This window comes from Micromys minutus (assembly GCF_963924665.1).
Source record: "Micromys minutus genome assembly, chromosome: 29".
Classification (NCBI taxonomy): Eukaryota; Metazoa; Chordata; class Mammalia; order Rodentia; family Muridae; genus Micromys; species Micromys minutus.
The window spans coordinates 1,891,478-1,908,858 of NC_137964.1; the positions used below are offsets into that span (position 1 = coordinate 1,891,478).

Consider the following 17,381-nt stretch of genomic DNA (forward strand, 5'->3'; position numbering starts at 1 on the left):
AGCCGGGGTGGGGGAGTCTTCCCACGTGGTGTGGCACCGGAAGCCAGCGCTCCAGATTCTCCCACGTGACGCAGCCGGGACGTGGGAAGGAGGTACTGGGGTAAGAGGCGGTGCGAAAGAGGCAGGGGCACAGTCCGGTCACATGACCCGTCATGTGACGCATCCCGGAAGTCTACCGCTACGTTTCGGTCGCCGGTGGACTCGGAGCTGTGGTGGCATGTTCTCAGCGGGCACGGAGAGTCTGCTGCATCAGGCCAGGTCTGGCGATCTGGGGCTGGGACCACGGGGCGTGAGACGAAGCCGGGAAGGAACCAGGGAGGCGGTGGTCCCGTTGCATGGATCGTGTCCTATGCGGCTCCAGGTCCCGGTCTCAGGGCGGCCTGCGTGGAGTGTGAGGCGCACGACCTAGCTAAGGAATCCTCCCCATCGTGTCTAGGATCGTGCTAATGCTAATCCTGCACTGAGTGTCTAGGTTGCGCCTTCCTTCCCAAGTAGCTACTTTAGATTAAACAAAGGAAACGACCACCAGAAACCCAGATCCGATGCATTTGGTAAACTTAAAATGCAAAGGGAAAAATCTGGATTGAGCTGGGCCACTCATGGGGAAAGATTAGAATGGATAAGGTCTCTGGGATCTCCGGGAACTAGAGCCCAAAAAAATTAAAAGTTTGGAGTCTGCGAACAAGACAGAACTCCAAAGACAGAGGGGCTTAATAGGTAAATGTGCTTGCCGCCAAGTCTGACTTCCTCGATTCGACCCCTGGGGCCCTGGTGAAGGAAGGAGAAAATCAAGTCCAGCAAGTTGTCTTCTAGTCGCCACTTGAGTGCCCCAACATGCACATAAATAAATGTAATAAATAAAGACAGTTCTCTTAAGATCTATTAAGAAAATGGTTGGTGACCGAGCCACACAGTCTGCCCACGGGCCTACAGCCTTCCTTGCCCTCAGTGGTGGGTGGAGAGGTTTCATTTTAAAGCGGTGTGTTACGTGGGGACTTTTTTCATGCCAACACAAAAATAACTCCATCCTGCCTCATAGTGTATGTGGTTTATCACTGTGCCCCCGTTGGGCACAATCCTGGGCTAGTTTATTCTATAGGTACCTTGATATGACTCTGGGTGGAGGATGTAGGAAACAAAGCTGGTTAGGGTGGTGGGAAAGCCAATGGAGAACGTTCTGCGGCCTTCAGAGAGGACCAGGACTTGCAGTAGCTGCAAAGACAGGCCACCTGTCTGCCTTCTGAATCCTAGGAGCCAAGTTCAAACAGCTGACAGGCAGGTCCAAAATGGGGGCAGTTTGCAAACTGTCAGCCCTGTCAGGAGACCCCGGTGGGGCTGTCATCCATGATTAGGAGCTTGGGGGCTCTCCTCCTCAGCACCCACAGACAACTGGTTCATTTATTTATTTGTTTATTTTGTGGTGCTGGGACGGGAACCAGGGCTGCATGGTTCTAGGCAGACCCCCTTTCCAGCTCTTTCCCTTTCCACACTGAAGCCTGGTCCAGTCCCAGAGTGTGTGAGTTAGGCCAGTGATTTATTATACCAGGCTTATGATTTGATTTATTTCGTATATGAGGGTGCATGGTCGCTGTCTTCAGACACGCCGGAAGAGGGCATTGGTTCCCATCACAGATGCTCCTAACCACTGAGCCATCTCTCCAGCCCCTGCTGTCATCTTTACTCTTCAGTATGGACATTTTGCATTGCCCTTCTCGCAGGGCTCACTGATGCGGTTTGAAAGGCAGCTTTCTACAGGTGTGAGTGCTGGCAGTGCAGCTCAGAGCCCTTCCTTACATGTGTAACCCTGGGGGACAGGGAGCCAGGCGCGGCTCTGCGCACCTCTACACCTTGGGAAGATAAGGAAGGGGGATAGACTTTGAGTCTGGACTATATATATGTTAAGTTCAAGGCTAGCCAACCTGGGCTACATAGTGAGACTCTTTAGGAGAGGAAGAGAGGCAACTTGGGTTACATATTCTTGACTTTTGAAAGACTCATAAAACTTTCTACCACTGCGTGGAAGCTGAAGCAGGAGGATTGTTTGGAAGCTCCAGGCTAGCCTGGGCTACAAAGTGAGACCTTGTCTCAAGAAAAAGGCTCCTTGTAACAGTGTTTTCCTTTTGCTATTGAAACAACAGAACAAATCTGTATGCCTCACCATTGAGGAGTATCACTAGGAAACTGGAGGTGCAGCATCTCAGTTCCAGAGGAGGACCCTGTCTGTACCCCAGTTCTATTAATTCACCCCCAGGCACTATGAGCCCGGGTGACTGTTCTTGCCTTCTCTGTGCTGCTCAGGGACGGTCCCCCACTGGGGATGGAGGTCAGCAGCGCTGTGGTTCCCCTTCCGCAGGGAGATCCAGGATGAGGAGCTGCAGCGCTTCTGCTCCAGGGTCACTAGACTGCTGCAGGAAGCCCCAGGGCCAGCCACTGTGGATTCCCTGCAGAGACTCTTCCTCATAGTCTCGGCCACCAAGTACCCCCGGAGGTGAGTGGGCAGCCCTGCTGTGAATCCCTGAGCTTCCCTGAGATGCCGGTGTACTGACATAGGTCTCACCTTCCAGGCTGGAGAAGATGTGTGTGGACCTATTGCAGACCACTCTCTGTTTGCCCACAAGTCCTGAGCAGCTCCAGGTCCTCTGTGCTGCTATCTTGAGAGAAATGTCACCTTTTAATGACCTGGCCTTGTCCTGTGATCACATCCAAAACACCCGGCAGCTTAGCCTTGTGGCCTCTGTGCTCTTGGCCCAGGTAATGCAATTGCCCCCACTGGGCGTGAGGTACGGGGTAAGTGGCATTTGTTTCTGGTGGTTCTGGGGGGGATTCTCAGGAACACAACAAGCTGGTTGTTTTCCTCTATGTACCGGCGGTGCCCATTCCCCTGGATGGCTTAATGACTGTCTCCAGTGTGCATAGCTCCCTGCCATTTCCTGTCTCACGCACACATGAACACACACATACACATGCTCAGGTGTGCACACATACACACACACACACACATACTAGGTCTCTGATAATAGCTAAATTCAACTTCAGAACCTGGGCTGCCCTTGTGCTATTCCTGAACATATGGTCTTCGAACATGAAGAGGGACTGCAGTGTACTTTTCAGACGCTCTCTGGGGATTGAACTCAGGTCCGTGAGCTGGTAAGGCACTCGCTTTACCAGCTGAACCATGTCCTCAGCTCCCTGTCCTACTTTGTAGGGAGACAGGAAAAGAGAGATCCGACATGTGAGCCAGCGCATCTTCAAGATCCTGGAGAACCGGCAGCCTGAGGGGCCCAGTGCCAGGCCCCTCCTCCCCATTCTGTCCAAGGTTATTGGCCTCGCACCAGGCATCCTCGTGGAAGGTACTGGATGTTTCTTGGCTCCTTTTCCACAGTGGCTGCAGTATACGGTGCAGTAGACAGAGGGTTGAGCTGTCTGGAGAACCCTACAAAGCAGGTTGTGCCCATGGGGTTGGGTTCTCTTGAGCCCCAATTTCTCTTAAACAAACTCAGGGAGTTGGGGGTTTTGACTCCCCACCCCACTGTACCCTTTCCTCTCCTACAGACGAGACCAACCTGCTCAGCAAAAGGCTGGTAGACTGGCTCCGCTACGCCAGCATCCAGCAAGGGCTTCCGTATTCAGGGGGTTTCTTCTCTACATCCAGGACCCGGCAGGTGAGTCCCCACTGTTTGAGGTCCTGAGGAATTGAAGTCACAAAACAAAAGCTCCATCCCAAGCTGGGTATGTGGCTCAAGCTCCAGCACCGTATAGACGGAGCGCAGCGATGCCCCTGTGATGGCGGTGCACTTCTGCAGTGCTGGTCCCGGAATCCAGAGCCCAGGAGGTGGGAGCAGGAGAATCAGGGCTTCTGGGTCGTCCTTGGCTACATAGCAAGTTTGAGACAAACTGATCTACATGAGACCATGTCACCAAAACCAACCCCACTCACTTCTGACAGAGCTCACTCTCCATCCCATACATGGGTACCACACTCAGCCAGTGTCACCAGGCAGGTTCCTGTGAGTGCTACATGTCCTTCCTCTTAGTTCCAGTGAGACCTCTCATTGCTGTTTCCACCTCAGAGTGAATCACCTGGGATTGGGGTGGGGGCCACTTTGATTCTGGCCAGCCCTACCTCGGCTTGTAAGACTCCTGCTCAGTGCACGACACAACACAATTCTGCGCTGGAGTCAGCATCATGTGTCTCTAGGTCTTTGGATCTAGGGTCTGGATCCTGCCGTACAGCCTTGGGCCGTGCTGGAACTCACAGCCTCACATGACTTCTGTTCTGAGTACTGCAGGCTCATCCCAGCCTGTCCTTCCTCCCACAGCCAGGTCCCGTCACCGAGGTGGACGGAGCAGTGGCTTCTGACTTCTTCACGGTCCTCTCCACGGGCCAGCACTTCACGGAGGACCAGTGGGCGAACATGCAGGCCTTCTCCATGCTGCGGAAATGGTTGCTGCACAGTGGCCCCGAGGACCCCAGCAGTCCAGATGCAGGTGCACCCGGGGTGGGACGCCACTGAGGGGTAGGAAGCACAAGGACACTGTAGCTTGGGGCAGGCAGAGAGAGAGCAGGAGGCACCTGTGCCCTGCACTGAACCCTAGATGGACACCGTAGGTATCTGTAGGCCAAGCAGGGTGTGCAATGAGTTTGGAGGCCAGCAACAGGGCCCACCGACCCCAGAAAAAAACAAACATACAGGCCAGTGACATTTGTGGTCATACCAGTGTCTCCACAAGATGTTCTAACATGTTCCCAGAGAGCCAGCTGGTCATCCAAGGCAGTACTCCCAGGCCGTCTGATCTCCCCCATCTGCAGACTTGGATTATAGAGTCAGCTGAGCCGCTTACGTGTCTGTGAACCCAGCACTTGGGAGGTGAAGGCAGGAGGATCAGGGGTTCAAGGTCAGGCTCAGCTGTACAGTTGGAACCTGTCTCAAAAGCAACAGCAGAAAACACAAAGTGTAGTGATACCCATCATGGCAGCACTTTGGACTCTGAGGCAGGAGGATTATAAGTTTGAGATCAGTTTCAGCTATAAAGCAAGACTTTTTTGTTTTGTTTTGTAAGATTTATTTATTGTATGTATGAGTACACTGTAGCTGTCCTCAGACACACCAGAAGAGGGCATTGGATCCCATGACAGATGGTTGTGAGCCACCATGTGGTTGCTGGGAATTGAACTCAGGACCTCTGGAAGAGCAGCCAGTGCTCTAACCACTGAGCCATCTTAATACACTAAAAACCAAATAGAAAAACCAATCAGCAGCCCAGACAGATGTGTGCACCTGGCACTGAGTGACAGCAGCCTCATACTTCTGATCTCAAACACTGGAAGGCTGCCAGAGCACGTCCTCTGCCAGTCTACCTGTCCACACAGGGCCACCAAGGTGTCCTCTTCTCCTACAGATGACAAGTCAGAGCTGGAGGGCTCCACCCTGTCTGTGCTCTCTGCGGCCTCCACGGCCAGCCGACTGCTGCCCCCGCGGGAACGGCTGAGGGAGGTGGCCTTCGAGTATTGCCAGCGTCTGTTGGAGCAGAGTAACCGGAGTGAGTCCCCAGGCTACCCACTCCTGGCCCCATCCCACACTGCCTTGAAGGGGGTTCTCTTGTCACATGGCTGCTCACGGCGGCAGCCGTAGGACACAGGCAGCCTTGTGGGGCTGTTTAGAGACAAGTCAGCTCTCTTTGTTCCAGGAGCGTTGAGGAAGGGGGACTCGGACCTACAGAAAGCTGTAAGTAGCCTGCAGGGTAGCTGGGGTACGTGCTACCTGGACCATTGTCACAGTGCAGTGTCCCCACAGTGCCTGGTGGAAGCTGTGTCGGTGCTAGATGTGCTGTGCCGGCAGGACCCCTCCTTCCTTTACCGCACCCTCTCCTGCCTGAAGGCCCTGCACAGGAGGCTGGGCGAAGATCCTGGCAGCGAGCGGGCACTAGTGCCTCTTGCCCAGTTCTTCTTGAACTATGGTGAGTCTGGGTGCATGGGAAGCAGACTACAAAGAGCAGGTTCTTCTAGACACTGAGGCTGCCACATTTCTATTTCTGTTTTGTTTATCTATTGGTAGTGCTGGGTATGAAACCCAGGTCCTTCACATACTAGGCAGGGGCTCTACCACTGAGCCACACCCCAGCCCCTCACTGGGGGACTCCAGGCAGGGGCTCTGCCACTGTGTTTAATCCCTAACATTCTTTTTGATTGCTTTATTTTATTGTTACTTGGTTGGTTAGTTGTTTTGGTTTTTCATGTGTAACTCTGTGTGACCTGGAACTCATGGAGATCCACCTGCCTCTGGCTCCCAAGTACTGGGGTTAAGAGTGTGCCACAACACCCAGTGTCTTAGTGTGTCTCTTGCTGTGATGAAACACCAAGACCAAAAAAGCAGATGGGGAGGGAAGGGTTTATTCAGCTTACCCTTCCAGACCATAGTCCTTCACTGGAGGAAGTCGGGACAGGAACTCATGCAAGGCTGGGACCTGAAGGCGGGGCTGGTGCATCGCTGTGAAGGGGCGCTGCTCACTGGCTGGTTTTTCATGGCTTGTTCAGTCCGCCTTCTTATAGAACCTGGGAGCCACCATGGGCTGGGCCTTCTCTCATTGATCACTGATGAGGAAATACCTTACAGCTCTATCTCATGGAGGCCTTTTCTCAAGTAAGGCTCCTTCCTCTCTGGTGACTCTAGCTTGTATCAAGTTGACACACAAAACCAGCCAGTACACCCAGCCTCCCTTCATTTTGGAATGGGTTCTCACAGTGCTACCAAGGCTGGTCTTGAACTTGTGATTCTTCTGCTTCAGCCTCCAGAATAACTGAGTTTATAGTTCTGTGCCAAGCTCAAGACTCTGATGTACCATGAAAGTCAAAAGTTGAGGCCAACCACCTTCCCGACAATGTCCCATGGTTTGTGCTCTGTGGCCTGAGGGAGGCTTGTTACGTTCTGAAGACGCACACCGCCCTGGGGCTCGTCCAGGCTGGCCGAGCTCTGGCCTAGAGTAGGAATCATCCCGAGTCACTGCAGATGCTACTGCTTTAGAGCCTAATGCCCTGGTGGTGTCTGCTTTCTTTCAGGGGAAGCGGCCGCCATGGATGCAGAAACCATCTACGGGCAGCTGCTTGGCAGTCTCCCTTCTGAGCGCTTCCACAGCCCGACCCTGGCCTTCGAGGTCATACACTTCTGCACAGACAACCTGGCTCTGTTTGACTCCCACTTTTTCAGCCTCCTCAGGCTGAGCTTCCCAAATCTATTCAAGGCATGTGTGGGCTTCAGTGGGTATGGGCTACGTTGATTTCAGTTTGGGGCGTGGCGAGGTATGGGGTGAGGGGTTCCCATGGACCTACATCCAGAGTCATCTCAGGCAGCCACATGGCAACCAGAGAAGGTGCTTCATACATTAATCTCAGCACAAGGGAGGCTGAGGAAAGGGGTCAGAAGCAGGAGTTCAAGGCCTGCTTCGGTTACATAGCAGTTCCAGGCCAGCTTGGGCTACATGACACCCTGTCTCCAAAAGCAGACAAAGCCAGATGTGGTACAATGGTGCACACCTGTAATCCCAGCATTCGGGAGGCTGAGGCATGGAGTTTCTAAGTGTTTGAGGCCAGCTTGGGCTACATAGTTCAGAACAGCTTGGGCTACACAGGGAAACCTTGTTTCAAAAACAACAAAGAAGAAAAACCTATGAGTTGGAGCCTCCTGCAGGGGCCTCAGCTGGCTACCCTGCACACTCCAGGCTAGTTGGCCTGTGGCCTTGCTGGGACTTTCTTATCTGTGCCCCCCCCCAGGGCAGCGTTACGTGGGTTCTGGGGGTTTGGACTTAGAGCCTCATTTTTTTATCCCACTGATAATCTCCTCCCCTCTTTGGAAACAGAATCTCATTTATTGGGAGCTCACGGTGTGCCTAGGCTGAATGTCCATCCAGCCCCGGGGATGTCCTGTCTCTGCCTCCCCAGCACTGGGGTTTCGGGTGCACACTCGCATGTGCTTTTCACAGTGCCTTCTGCTTGTGCAGCAGCCACTTCACTGACTCAGTCTCCCCACTCCAGACTCACCTTCGTTGCTAGCACAAAATTGGCTGCAAAAGAAAAAAATAGCAGGTGTGACCAGAGAGGTGACTGGCCGGTAAAAACACTAGCTGCTAGACCTGGCAGTCAGAGGTCTGTCCCTGAGACCCACATGGTAAACAGAGGTAACCTTTGGCTTCCACTCAGGTGTACGTGTGCACACATTAGCAATATAAGTAAAACCCTTACAACATCGCTAAAGACGGCCGTGTGGGTGGAGGGGTAGGCCCAGGTGTCCTTGTGCTGTGAGTGGGCAGTAGGAGGCCACTGGATGAGGCCATGGCCAGCCGGCATCCTCATGAGCCGTTGTGTACCCCTGCAGTTCCTGGCTTGGAACAGCCCTTCGCTCACATCTGAGTTCGTGGTTCTCCTCCCTGCTCTCGTGGATGCTGCCAATGCTGTGGAGATGTTGCATGCACTGCTTGACCTGCCCTGTCTGACTGCTGCCCTGGACCTACAGCTCAGGTGGGCCCTCTCTGGCCTGGTCGGCCATGGCTCCTCCCATGCAACTGGACACTAGCTCTGCTCCTTACTCTCCATCCCTAGACCAGGCTTCAGCCCACAGACGGTACATCTCGGGGCCATTTGCCATCCACCCAGAGTGGCTCCTGAGTCCCTGGGCTCCTCAGCACATTCGTGTTCATCAAGGGGAGCCTCCCACGTTCTGTACAAAGGTTTTCCCAGCCCTGAGAGCCTGTGGTGTTAGAACCAGTACCCCACCATCAGGTCAAATAGGACTATAGCTGACTTGTGCTAAGAGTTGCATCCCAGCCTAGCCTCTGACCTCTTAGGTCCACACAGGCCCCGTCGGAAAGGCTGCTTTGGGATGTCTCTCTAAGGACCCCCAGCTGCCTGGAGGCCTTCCAGGACCCACAGTTCCAAGGACTCTTCCGGTACCTGCTTCGAACCAAGGCCAGCGGCTCCATAGAGAGGTGGGGTTCCATACCAGAGACTGGGCTGTATATTCTCACCCTCATTCTGAGGAAACAGCCATGGTCCCCATCACTACTGTCTGGGGCATGGAGGGGCTTCTGGGCTTTACTCATTGACCCAGCCCTCATTTGGTGCTGTGAGCAGTCCACTATCCAAATGGGAAAACTAGCACCGAGCATGCTTGGGGAGTGGGAGGACCAGGGTGGTTGGCAGGCCTCTCAATTCAGCCCTTGCTGGCCTGTCCCTGGCTCTGTTGTCCTGGGAGCCACTGACATCTGGCCTGCTCGAGTCCCAAGGAGATTGTAATCCCAAGGAGTGGGCGAACCATGACCCCCTGTGGCCTGCCAGTGTCCCTCCTTCAGGAAGGAACTGGGGCAGGCACTTAGTAGCCTCCTTGTGTCCCCAGACTGACGCTACTTCACCAGGTGCTGAAGCCCATGGCGAGCTGTGCCCGGGTAACGCAGTGCGCGGAGGCAGTGCCGATTCTGCTTCAGGCCTTCTTCTCAGCCGTGACCCAGGTGAGCGCACCGCCAGAGGCATCACGTAGTCAGGAGGAACTGGACCAGAACGTGTTACACTGGCCTTAACCCTACAGGAGGTTTGTCCTGCTGACTCCGTATTTCTCTGGGTGAGACAGGGAAAGGGCTGCTCACATGCCAGGTAAGGCTGGCAGCACAAGCTAGAGTGAGAACAGCATGTGCCCCACCATAGCCCAGTGGTCCTTTCTGGTTCCACGTCTACAGGTCAGAAGACTAGAAGCCCACAGAACCCCTTGAGGTAGTGCTGGGGTTAAAGGCGTGTACCACCACAGCCTGCACAGAGCGGGAGCTGAGCCGGGAAGCCGTGTGGGTCTCTGAGTCCTCCCCAGCCCCGCGTGCCCCGGTGCTGGGGAAGGCCGGCAGGCAGTGAGGCTCTTCACGCCCACATCGCACGTTCTTTTCCGTGCCTCGCCCACCCAGAGGGCCCACTGCTTAAGACCTGAGCCTGTTTCTGTTTCTGACCCCAGACAGCCGACGGGCCCCTGGTGAACCAGCTGGCACTACTGCTCCTGGAGAGAAGTGACTCCCTCTACCCAGTCCCACAGTACGAGGCCTGTGTGCACAGGTAGGCTCTCAGCCCATGGCACAACAGACCAGCTCCCTGTGCCTCCCCTTTGTGCCCACCGGCTAGGGGCCTGAGCACTGGCCCTACAGACTGCCAGCTCATTCGGCCTGCATTTCATTCTCCATTGAGAACATTCTAGTGGCTTCCCTCCTCCAAGATGCTTTGTGTCCTTTCTGGTTGGCTCATGCCTATGTCGTTAATGGTTCTGTCCACTGAGGTGGCTCTTAACCTTCCACCCTTTAATACAATTAATTCCTCATGTTATTGTGACCCCCCAACCATGAAGTTATTTCATTACTACTTCATGACTGTAGTTTTGCTACTGTTATGAATTATAAATATCTGATATACAGGATATCTGATATGTGACCGACAGGTTGAGAACCATTGCTTTAGGGGGTTTATTCACATACATATATCCCCATCCTGGGGATTAAACCAAGGGCCACCTGAATGTTAAACAAGTGTTCTACCACTGAGCCACACCCCAGCCCCTCACTGGGGGATTCTAGGCAGGGGCTCTACCACTGAGCCACACCCCAGCCCCTCACTGGGGGATTCTAGGCAGGGGATCTGCTCTTCGGTTTTATGGCAGGTCTCATTCCAACCCAGGCTATCCTAGAGCTCACAGCATTCCTCCTGTCTCACTCTCTCAACCAGCCTGGATTTAAGGCAGTCATGTCCCCAGTGGAGTGAAAGGCACCCTGTGGACGGCAGATTTTACCTTCCTGACTTCAGCCAGCTGCTCCTGGCTCTCCTCCTCCCATTGGGTAGGCTGGAGTCGGGCCTGCCCAAGGTATATAGCCTCACAGGGCTGCTGCTCTCCTCACAGGGTGCTGAGCTCCCAGCTCCTGGTGCTGTGTAAGCTGAAGCCATCGCTGGTGGTGGAACTGTCACGAGAGCTTCTAGAGTTTGTGGGGAGCGTGAGCAGCATCCGCAGCCGAGCTAGCATGTTCACTTGTGTGGTAAGCACATGCTACCCTCCCACGATCAAACAGAAAGCCCTGGTGCCTGCTGACCCTCTGCTCTGGGCTTAGGTGTGGGCCATTGGTGAGTACCTGTCGGTGACCTGTGACAAGAGGTGCACAGCGGAGCAGATCAACAAGTTCTTTGAGGCCCTGGAAGCCCTGCTGTTTGAAGTCACCCAGTCCCGCCCCTCAGCCGACTTGCCCTGCTGTCCCCCAGAGGTGGTCACTGCACTCATGACCACGTTGACCAAGCTAGCCTCCCGGAGCCAAGACCTGATCCCAAGGTATCCAGCTAGGAAGCACAGAGTGGTACCCGTAGAGGCAACTAGTTAGGTGCTTTGGGGGGGCTGATCCTTGGCAGCTAAAGACCTGAGACCCTCTCTTTCCCAGGGTGTCACTGTTCCTGTCAAAAATGCGGACCCTGGCCCAGAACCCAGCCTCTAGCTCTACGAACAGTGAGGAGGATGCAGAATCCATCCGGACCCGGGCCGCAGAGCTGCTAACCCTACTGAAGATGCCCAGCGTGGCCCAGTTTGTGTTCACACCCACTGTGGGCGTGTGCCAGCCCCGCTACCACCGAGACACCAACGTGGCCCTGCCTCTAGCCCTGCGTACGGTCAGCCGCCTGGTGGAGAAGGATGCTGGCCTCTTGCCAGGTTGAAGGGACAGTCACCACCTGAACAGTAGTCACAGCTGAAGAGCCTGGGCAGTCAGCGATGTGAGAGCTGAGCTGCAGGCTTGGGTAACTTGTGAGGAATGGGAGGACAGTGGGCATGCCAAGATGGCACCACCAGGCCCTGGGTGTGACTCATCTCTCCTTGTCTCCTTGTCCAGCCGCAGTCAGCCTTGGGTGGCTGATGGGTGACTGAGTGTCACTTCCTCGGCTGAGCAGAAATGGCCTGGTGTGCTTGCTGCCCATTTCTGAACGTGGGGGCAGGGAGCAGTGCAGGGGATAAATAATGTGTGCTGGGCAGTGGGGCACACCTTCATCCCAGCACTCGGAGGCAGAGGCCAGCCTGCTCTACAGAGGGAGTTCCAGGGCAGCCAGGGCCACACAGAGAACCCTCACTATCATTGTGTAGGTGCTTGCACACACCACAGCGCACACAAGTCAGTGCTCTCCTTCAGTCATGTGTGTCCTGGCTGGTTGCCTAGCTCAGTGACAAGTGCCTTTACCTGCCGAGCCATTTTGCCTGCCCCCAAGTAAACCTTCCAGTGCTGTGTACAGCCCAGATCTCAGAGCCTGGTCACGACCTGGAGCCTGGGCGGCTGCCCTTCCCACCCTGCCTTCGTAGACGGAAATCCCTGGGTCTCCTGTTTGGTTCCTGTGTCCCTGATGTGACAGAAATGGCATGCTCTGGAGCTGAAGCTATGCCACAAAGCCCTAAACTTAATCCCCACTGTGACTCCAGGCATGGTGGTGCACACTGTGATCCCAGGACTTGGCAGGTGTTGGCAGGAAGGTCAGAAATTCAAGATCAGCCTGGGCTACAAAAGAAATTGGTCCTGGAAGACGCCTCAGCACATGAAAGGCCTTGCCATATAAGCCTGATGTCCCTGGGTTGACCTCTAGATCCCATGTGTAAAGCCACGGTCCATGGTATGCGCACACCTGCAGAGACAGCATCAGAGCTCAGAGGCTTCCCAGAGCAGAGGAAGAACGAGATGGAAGGCAAGAATCCACTCTCAGAACACATGCCATGCCTTGGTCACACAAAGACGTTTTAAAAGCTAAATAAAACTCAAGGTGTACTCATGAGGGTGTGGTGTCTTCTGGGTCCACATGCAGGTGGTGTTTGCCTGATTAATTATGCTTCTTCCTAAATTTAAGGATATGGGAAGGCTCCACTCTGGGGACTCTTACATGCACCTGCAGTCCTGCACAGAGCATCTAGGTTTCTTCAGTAACTTCTCAGGTGCTGATAGTACATGACCACTAGATGGCGCCGCTGCACCAGTCTTGCTGCGAAGGCCTTTGAGGAGACAACCCCCAACACACACACACACACAGCTTCACTCTTCACTTTCCGCTGCTGGGCTCTGCATTAGGGCTGGAACTCCCTAAGGGAAAAAAATTAATTTAAGCTCCAGCTGAGGTCTACGGCTATGTGGGGTGCTCCTGCAGAGGCCACAGAGATAAAGTCAACGTAGGCTTCATGTCCAGATTTGCTTGTTGCCACTAGGCTGCGCCCTGGCCAAACCCCCTCCCCGAGCTGAGCTGACAGATGGGCTCAGTGAGTTCTGCCTGTTCCCTGTGAGCACAGTCTCCCCTATAGCAGGGGTTGAGGGAACAGTGGCATCTTCCTTGCTCTTCAGTCAGGAACACTGTGGTTTTAAAAAATAGCCTTTTGTGTTCTGCATTTTGCTTGCATGCGTGTCAGCGCACCATGAGCATGTTTTGAATGCAGAGGTCAGAGAGCATCAGACCCACTGAAACTAGAGTTGCAAGGTTGTGAGCCACCATGTGCTGGGAATTGAACCCGGGTCCTCTGAAGGCGTAGCCAGTGCTCTTTTATTTTTATTTTTTTTAAGAGTATTTATTTATTACATATAAGTACACTGTCACTGTCCTCAGACACACCAGAAGAGGGCATCAGATCCTATTACAGATGGTTGTGAGCCACCATGTGGTTGCTGGGAATTGAACTCAGGACCTCTGGAAGAGCAGCCAGTGCTCTAACCACTGAGCCATCGGCAGCCCAGAACCTTGGCATCAGTTACGGGATACATAGCTTCACAGAGCACTGCACAGAGAATTGATAGATAAAGCCATGCCAGCCCGAACAAGGGCAGAGTTGAAAACACACTACCCTCTTCTTGGTGGGCACCAGGCAAAGCTAAGTGCCCACTCGGCAGGGGCTGGCCTGGGGACTCTCAGGTCAGCCGGGGGGTGAGGGTCACACACAGTATTCAGCCACTCTTCCCACTGTCGCCTGCCTAGAGGATGGGACTGACCCGGGCTGCAGCTTCTACACCACAGCTGCCTTTGGTACCGTTGTAATCTTTCATACGAATGCTTAACCTGCGTGCACACATGCCCTGGTTTTCATATGTGGTATGCATTTGTGTGCACGTGTGTGTGCCTGCAGCACAGAGGCTGGAGGCTGATGCAGAGTGGTTTCCTCAGTTGTTCTCTACCTAACTGAAAACGGTTTTTATGTTTTCCTTGGGAGGGGGTGTGTGCATGTGTGCCATGGCAGAGCATGCGCGGAGGTAAGGACGGATTTGAGTCTGTTCTGTCCGAGGGATTGCTCTCAGGTTGACAGGCTCTGCAAGTCCTTACCCACTGATCCATCCCATCAGACCACCTTATATTTTTAAATAATTTTATTTTTGAATGAAAAGTTACTTTCATGGTTTATTCTGATCAGCTTCTCCTCCCTCATCTCCTCCCAGATTCCCACTCCCCACCCCGCCCCTCTTCCAACTCCACATCTTTCTCCCTTAAGAAAACAAGCAAATAGAAAAGAGGAACAAGGATTTAAAAAACAAACAAGGGGTGGGGGAGATTTTTCAGAAAGTAGGAGAAACACATACAAATGCAGACAAAAAGCAAAAGAGCAGTAAGAGGGCAGGGGACCCAAACAAAGCAATGTGAGATCTCAAAAATACCTGTGCATGTAGCCATCTGCTACTGGACATGGGGCCCACCCAAAGGTATAGTTTGTGTACCTAACGAGGCTCCCTTGGAGAAACGAGTTTTTCTCTGAATGGCTAATTGGAGCTGGTGTCTCGGTTGGCATGGCAGCTGGAGTCTACTCCTCACGCCAGCACTGGGACCTGTCAGGCCCCATGAGTGCTGCCAGTCTGTGAGTTACTGTGCGTCAGTCCTGTGGTGTCTGTCATTCATCCCCTCTGGCTCTTACAATCTTCCTGCCTCCTCTTCAGTATGGTTTCCTGAGCCCTGAGGGGAAGAATTTGATGGAGACATCCTTGTGAGGACTCAAGAGTGAGGCCTGTCGCACTGTGTGCTGTGCAATCAACCCACCTTTTTCTTTTCTTTTTTTTTTTTTTTTTTTGAGACAAGGGTCTTTCACTGAAGCTGGAGCTCATTCGAAGCTAGCAGATTTGGGGATCTTCCTGTTATACATACCACCAACACACACACACAGTACACACACACCAGCATGCCAACACATACCAATACATACAATCAGCACACACACCAGCACATACTACACACACACACACACACACACACACACACACCAGCACAATCAGCACACACACACACACACACACACACCAGCACTGGGGTTACCGGCAGTTAGCCCTGTGCTTTTAGAGCAAGCATGAGAATTGCCTCCTTTTGCTTGGTCAGGAGCACTTTGCTGACGGAGCTTTATCTCTTGCTAATAAGCACCGAGAAGCCCACTCTCCACCCTCAGGACCGCAATGGCGACACCCACCTCCGTGTGAGCCCCATGCAATCTGCTCCACTATTTAATCCTAAACACTATTCTGAGTTGCTTGAAAAATTGAATTGCGTGTGTCAGCAGGCACCCCTTAATATATCTCCTCACTGTGTTGTCTGACAGGGTCGTGCTGCCTTACTGCACAAAGCTTCTTGCTGGCATTCTTTCAATAGTGTGTGTGGGAATGTGGGGTCCCCTACTCTGTTCCCCATCATGGAGCTTGTGACCAAAGGAAGAAAGAGTGAGCCCAGGAATCAGACCCATCACCAACTGCAGCTCCTCAGCTCTGTCTGGGTGTAAGCATTTCTTCTGGATGAAGCCATGAATCTTAAATGTCCTTTAAAAAACAAATTTAGGGACAGACTGGAGAGATGGTTCCGTGGCTAAAAGTGCTTACTGCTCTTGCAAAGGACCTGGGTTTGGTTCCCAGCACCCACATAAGAGTCACATGTAACATGATCAGTTGAAGATCTGACACCTCTTCTAGCCTCTCTGGGCTTCTGAATGTGGCTGGTACCCATAACTGCGTGCAAGCACACATACACACGTGAATCAAACAAATCTTGAAAAAAAATAGATTAGATCTGGGGGCCAGCAAGATGACTTAGTGGTTCCAGGCTCCCATGCCAAGCCTGAAGACTTGAGTTGAAGTCCCAGGACCTACCTGGCAGAGGACAGTGCTGAGAGGACGGACTCCCACCTTTGCCGTCCGTGTCTCCATGTGCACACCATGGCATGCATGCACACCTCACCACTCCCATCCCATGCACACAAAACAAGTCAGTGAAAATGTAATAAGACCTTTAAATACACACTCTATCCAGCATCCTGGGCATCACTGAGCTGTGGCTCCAACTGGGTGGAGATGTGCAGGCACAGCAGCAGGTGCAAAGCTGCAGCAGATACATTGCAGCTCCTTGTGGCAACCAGGAGGTGGCAGCATAGAGAAGCATGGGGGCTAGTAATAGGGCCAATCCACACAAAGATCCCTTTCATGTGAGGGCTGTGTGCAGCTGACTGGAACCCCTTTGTACCAAGAACCTCTCTATTCCTGTTAAAGATACAAGAACCTTGGGCTAGAGAGAGCTAGTGGGTAAAGCCTTCGCCCTATATGCATATGGACCTGAGTTCGAATCCCCAGAACCTACATAACAGTAGCACATGTGTCTGTAATCCTCATGCTCCCACAGTGAGATGGAAGGGAGAGAAAGGAGAGTACCAGAGACTCTTCAGGCGCCAACAATTAAGAGAGCCTGTCTGAAGGAAGGGGAAGGTGAGGGCTGACATCTGAGGTTGTCACCTTCCCTCAACACGTACTGTAGCACCTGTGAACCTACATACACACACACACACACACACACACACACACACACACACACGTGCATACACACACAGGTACACATGCATGTGCACACAGGTATATATGTATGCATACACAGATACAGAGACACACACAGGTATATATTATATGTATGCATACACACACAGACATACACAGGTATACATGCATGCATATACCCACACACAAATACAGAGACACACACACAGGTACACATACGTGCATACACACATACACAGACACACAGAGATATACACACAAAAACATACAGACACACATACAACAAAGTTTTAAAAGATGAAGATTGTGCACTCTGAGCATAGGGACGTAGCTGCTGACCCTGCTAAAGATGTACAGCACAGCCACATTTGTTCACACCCAGTGGGGGGATGTGCCAGCCACAATCACTGCACACCCACCGCTGGCTGGAGAGGAAAGCTGACTTCCCAACAGTGTAAACGGATGTGGGTCAGGAAAGCAAAGCCTGGGGCCCCCGGCTTAGGATTAGTGGTCAGTGACAAGTGGGGGAGAGTAGGGGTCATCTCAGCAGGGAGAGGCCCAAGGAGACATACTTG

At 53.1% G+C, this 17,381-nt stretch overlaps 1 protein-coding gene across 1 annotated transcript; it reads left to right on the forward strand.

The window, feature by feature from the left end:
• The first annotated feature begins 196 nt into the window (after nucleotides 1-196).
• AP5Z1 (adaptor related protein complex 5 subunit zeta 1) lies at nucleotides 197-12,780 on the forward strand. The gene is made up of 17 exons (XM_080940405.1): nucleotides 197-258; nucleotides 2,354-2,488; nucleotides 2,565-2,751; nucleotides 3,206-3,350; nucleotides 3,553-3,662; nucleotides 4,320-4,488; nucleotides 5,401-5,541; nucleotides 5,689-5,726; nucleotides 5,796-5,958; nucleotides 7,058-7,239; nucleotides 8,370-8,512; nucleotides 8,839-8,979; nucleotides 9,387-9,498; nucleotides 9,987-10,084; nucleotides 10,917-11,049; nucleotides 11,122-11,336; nucleotides 11,443-12,780. Exons 1-17 carry the CDS (start codon nucleotides 218-220, stop codon nucleotides 11,711-11,713), a joined length of 2,424 nt encoding a protein of 807 aa, XP_080796531.1. The 5' UTR covers nucleotides 197-217; the 3' UTR covers nucleotides 11,714-12,780.
• Nucleotides 12,781-17,381: the final 4,601 nt, after the last annotated feature.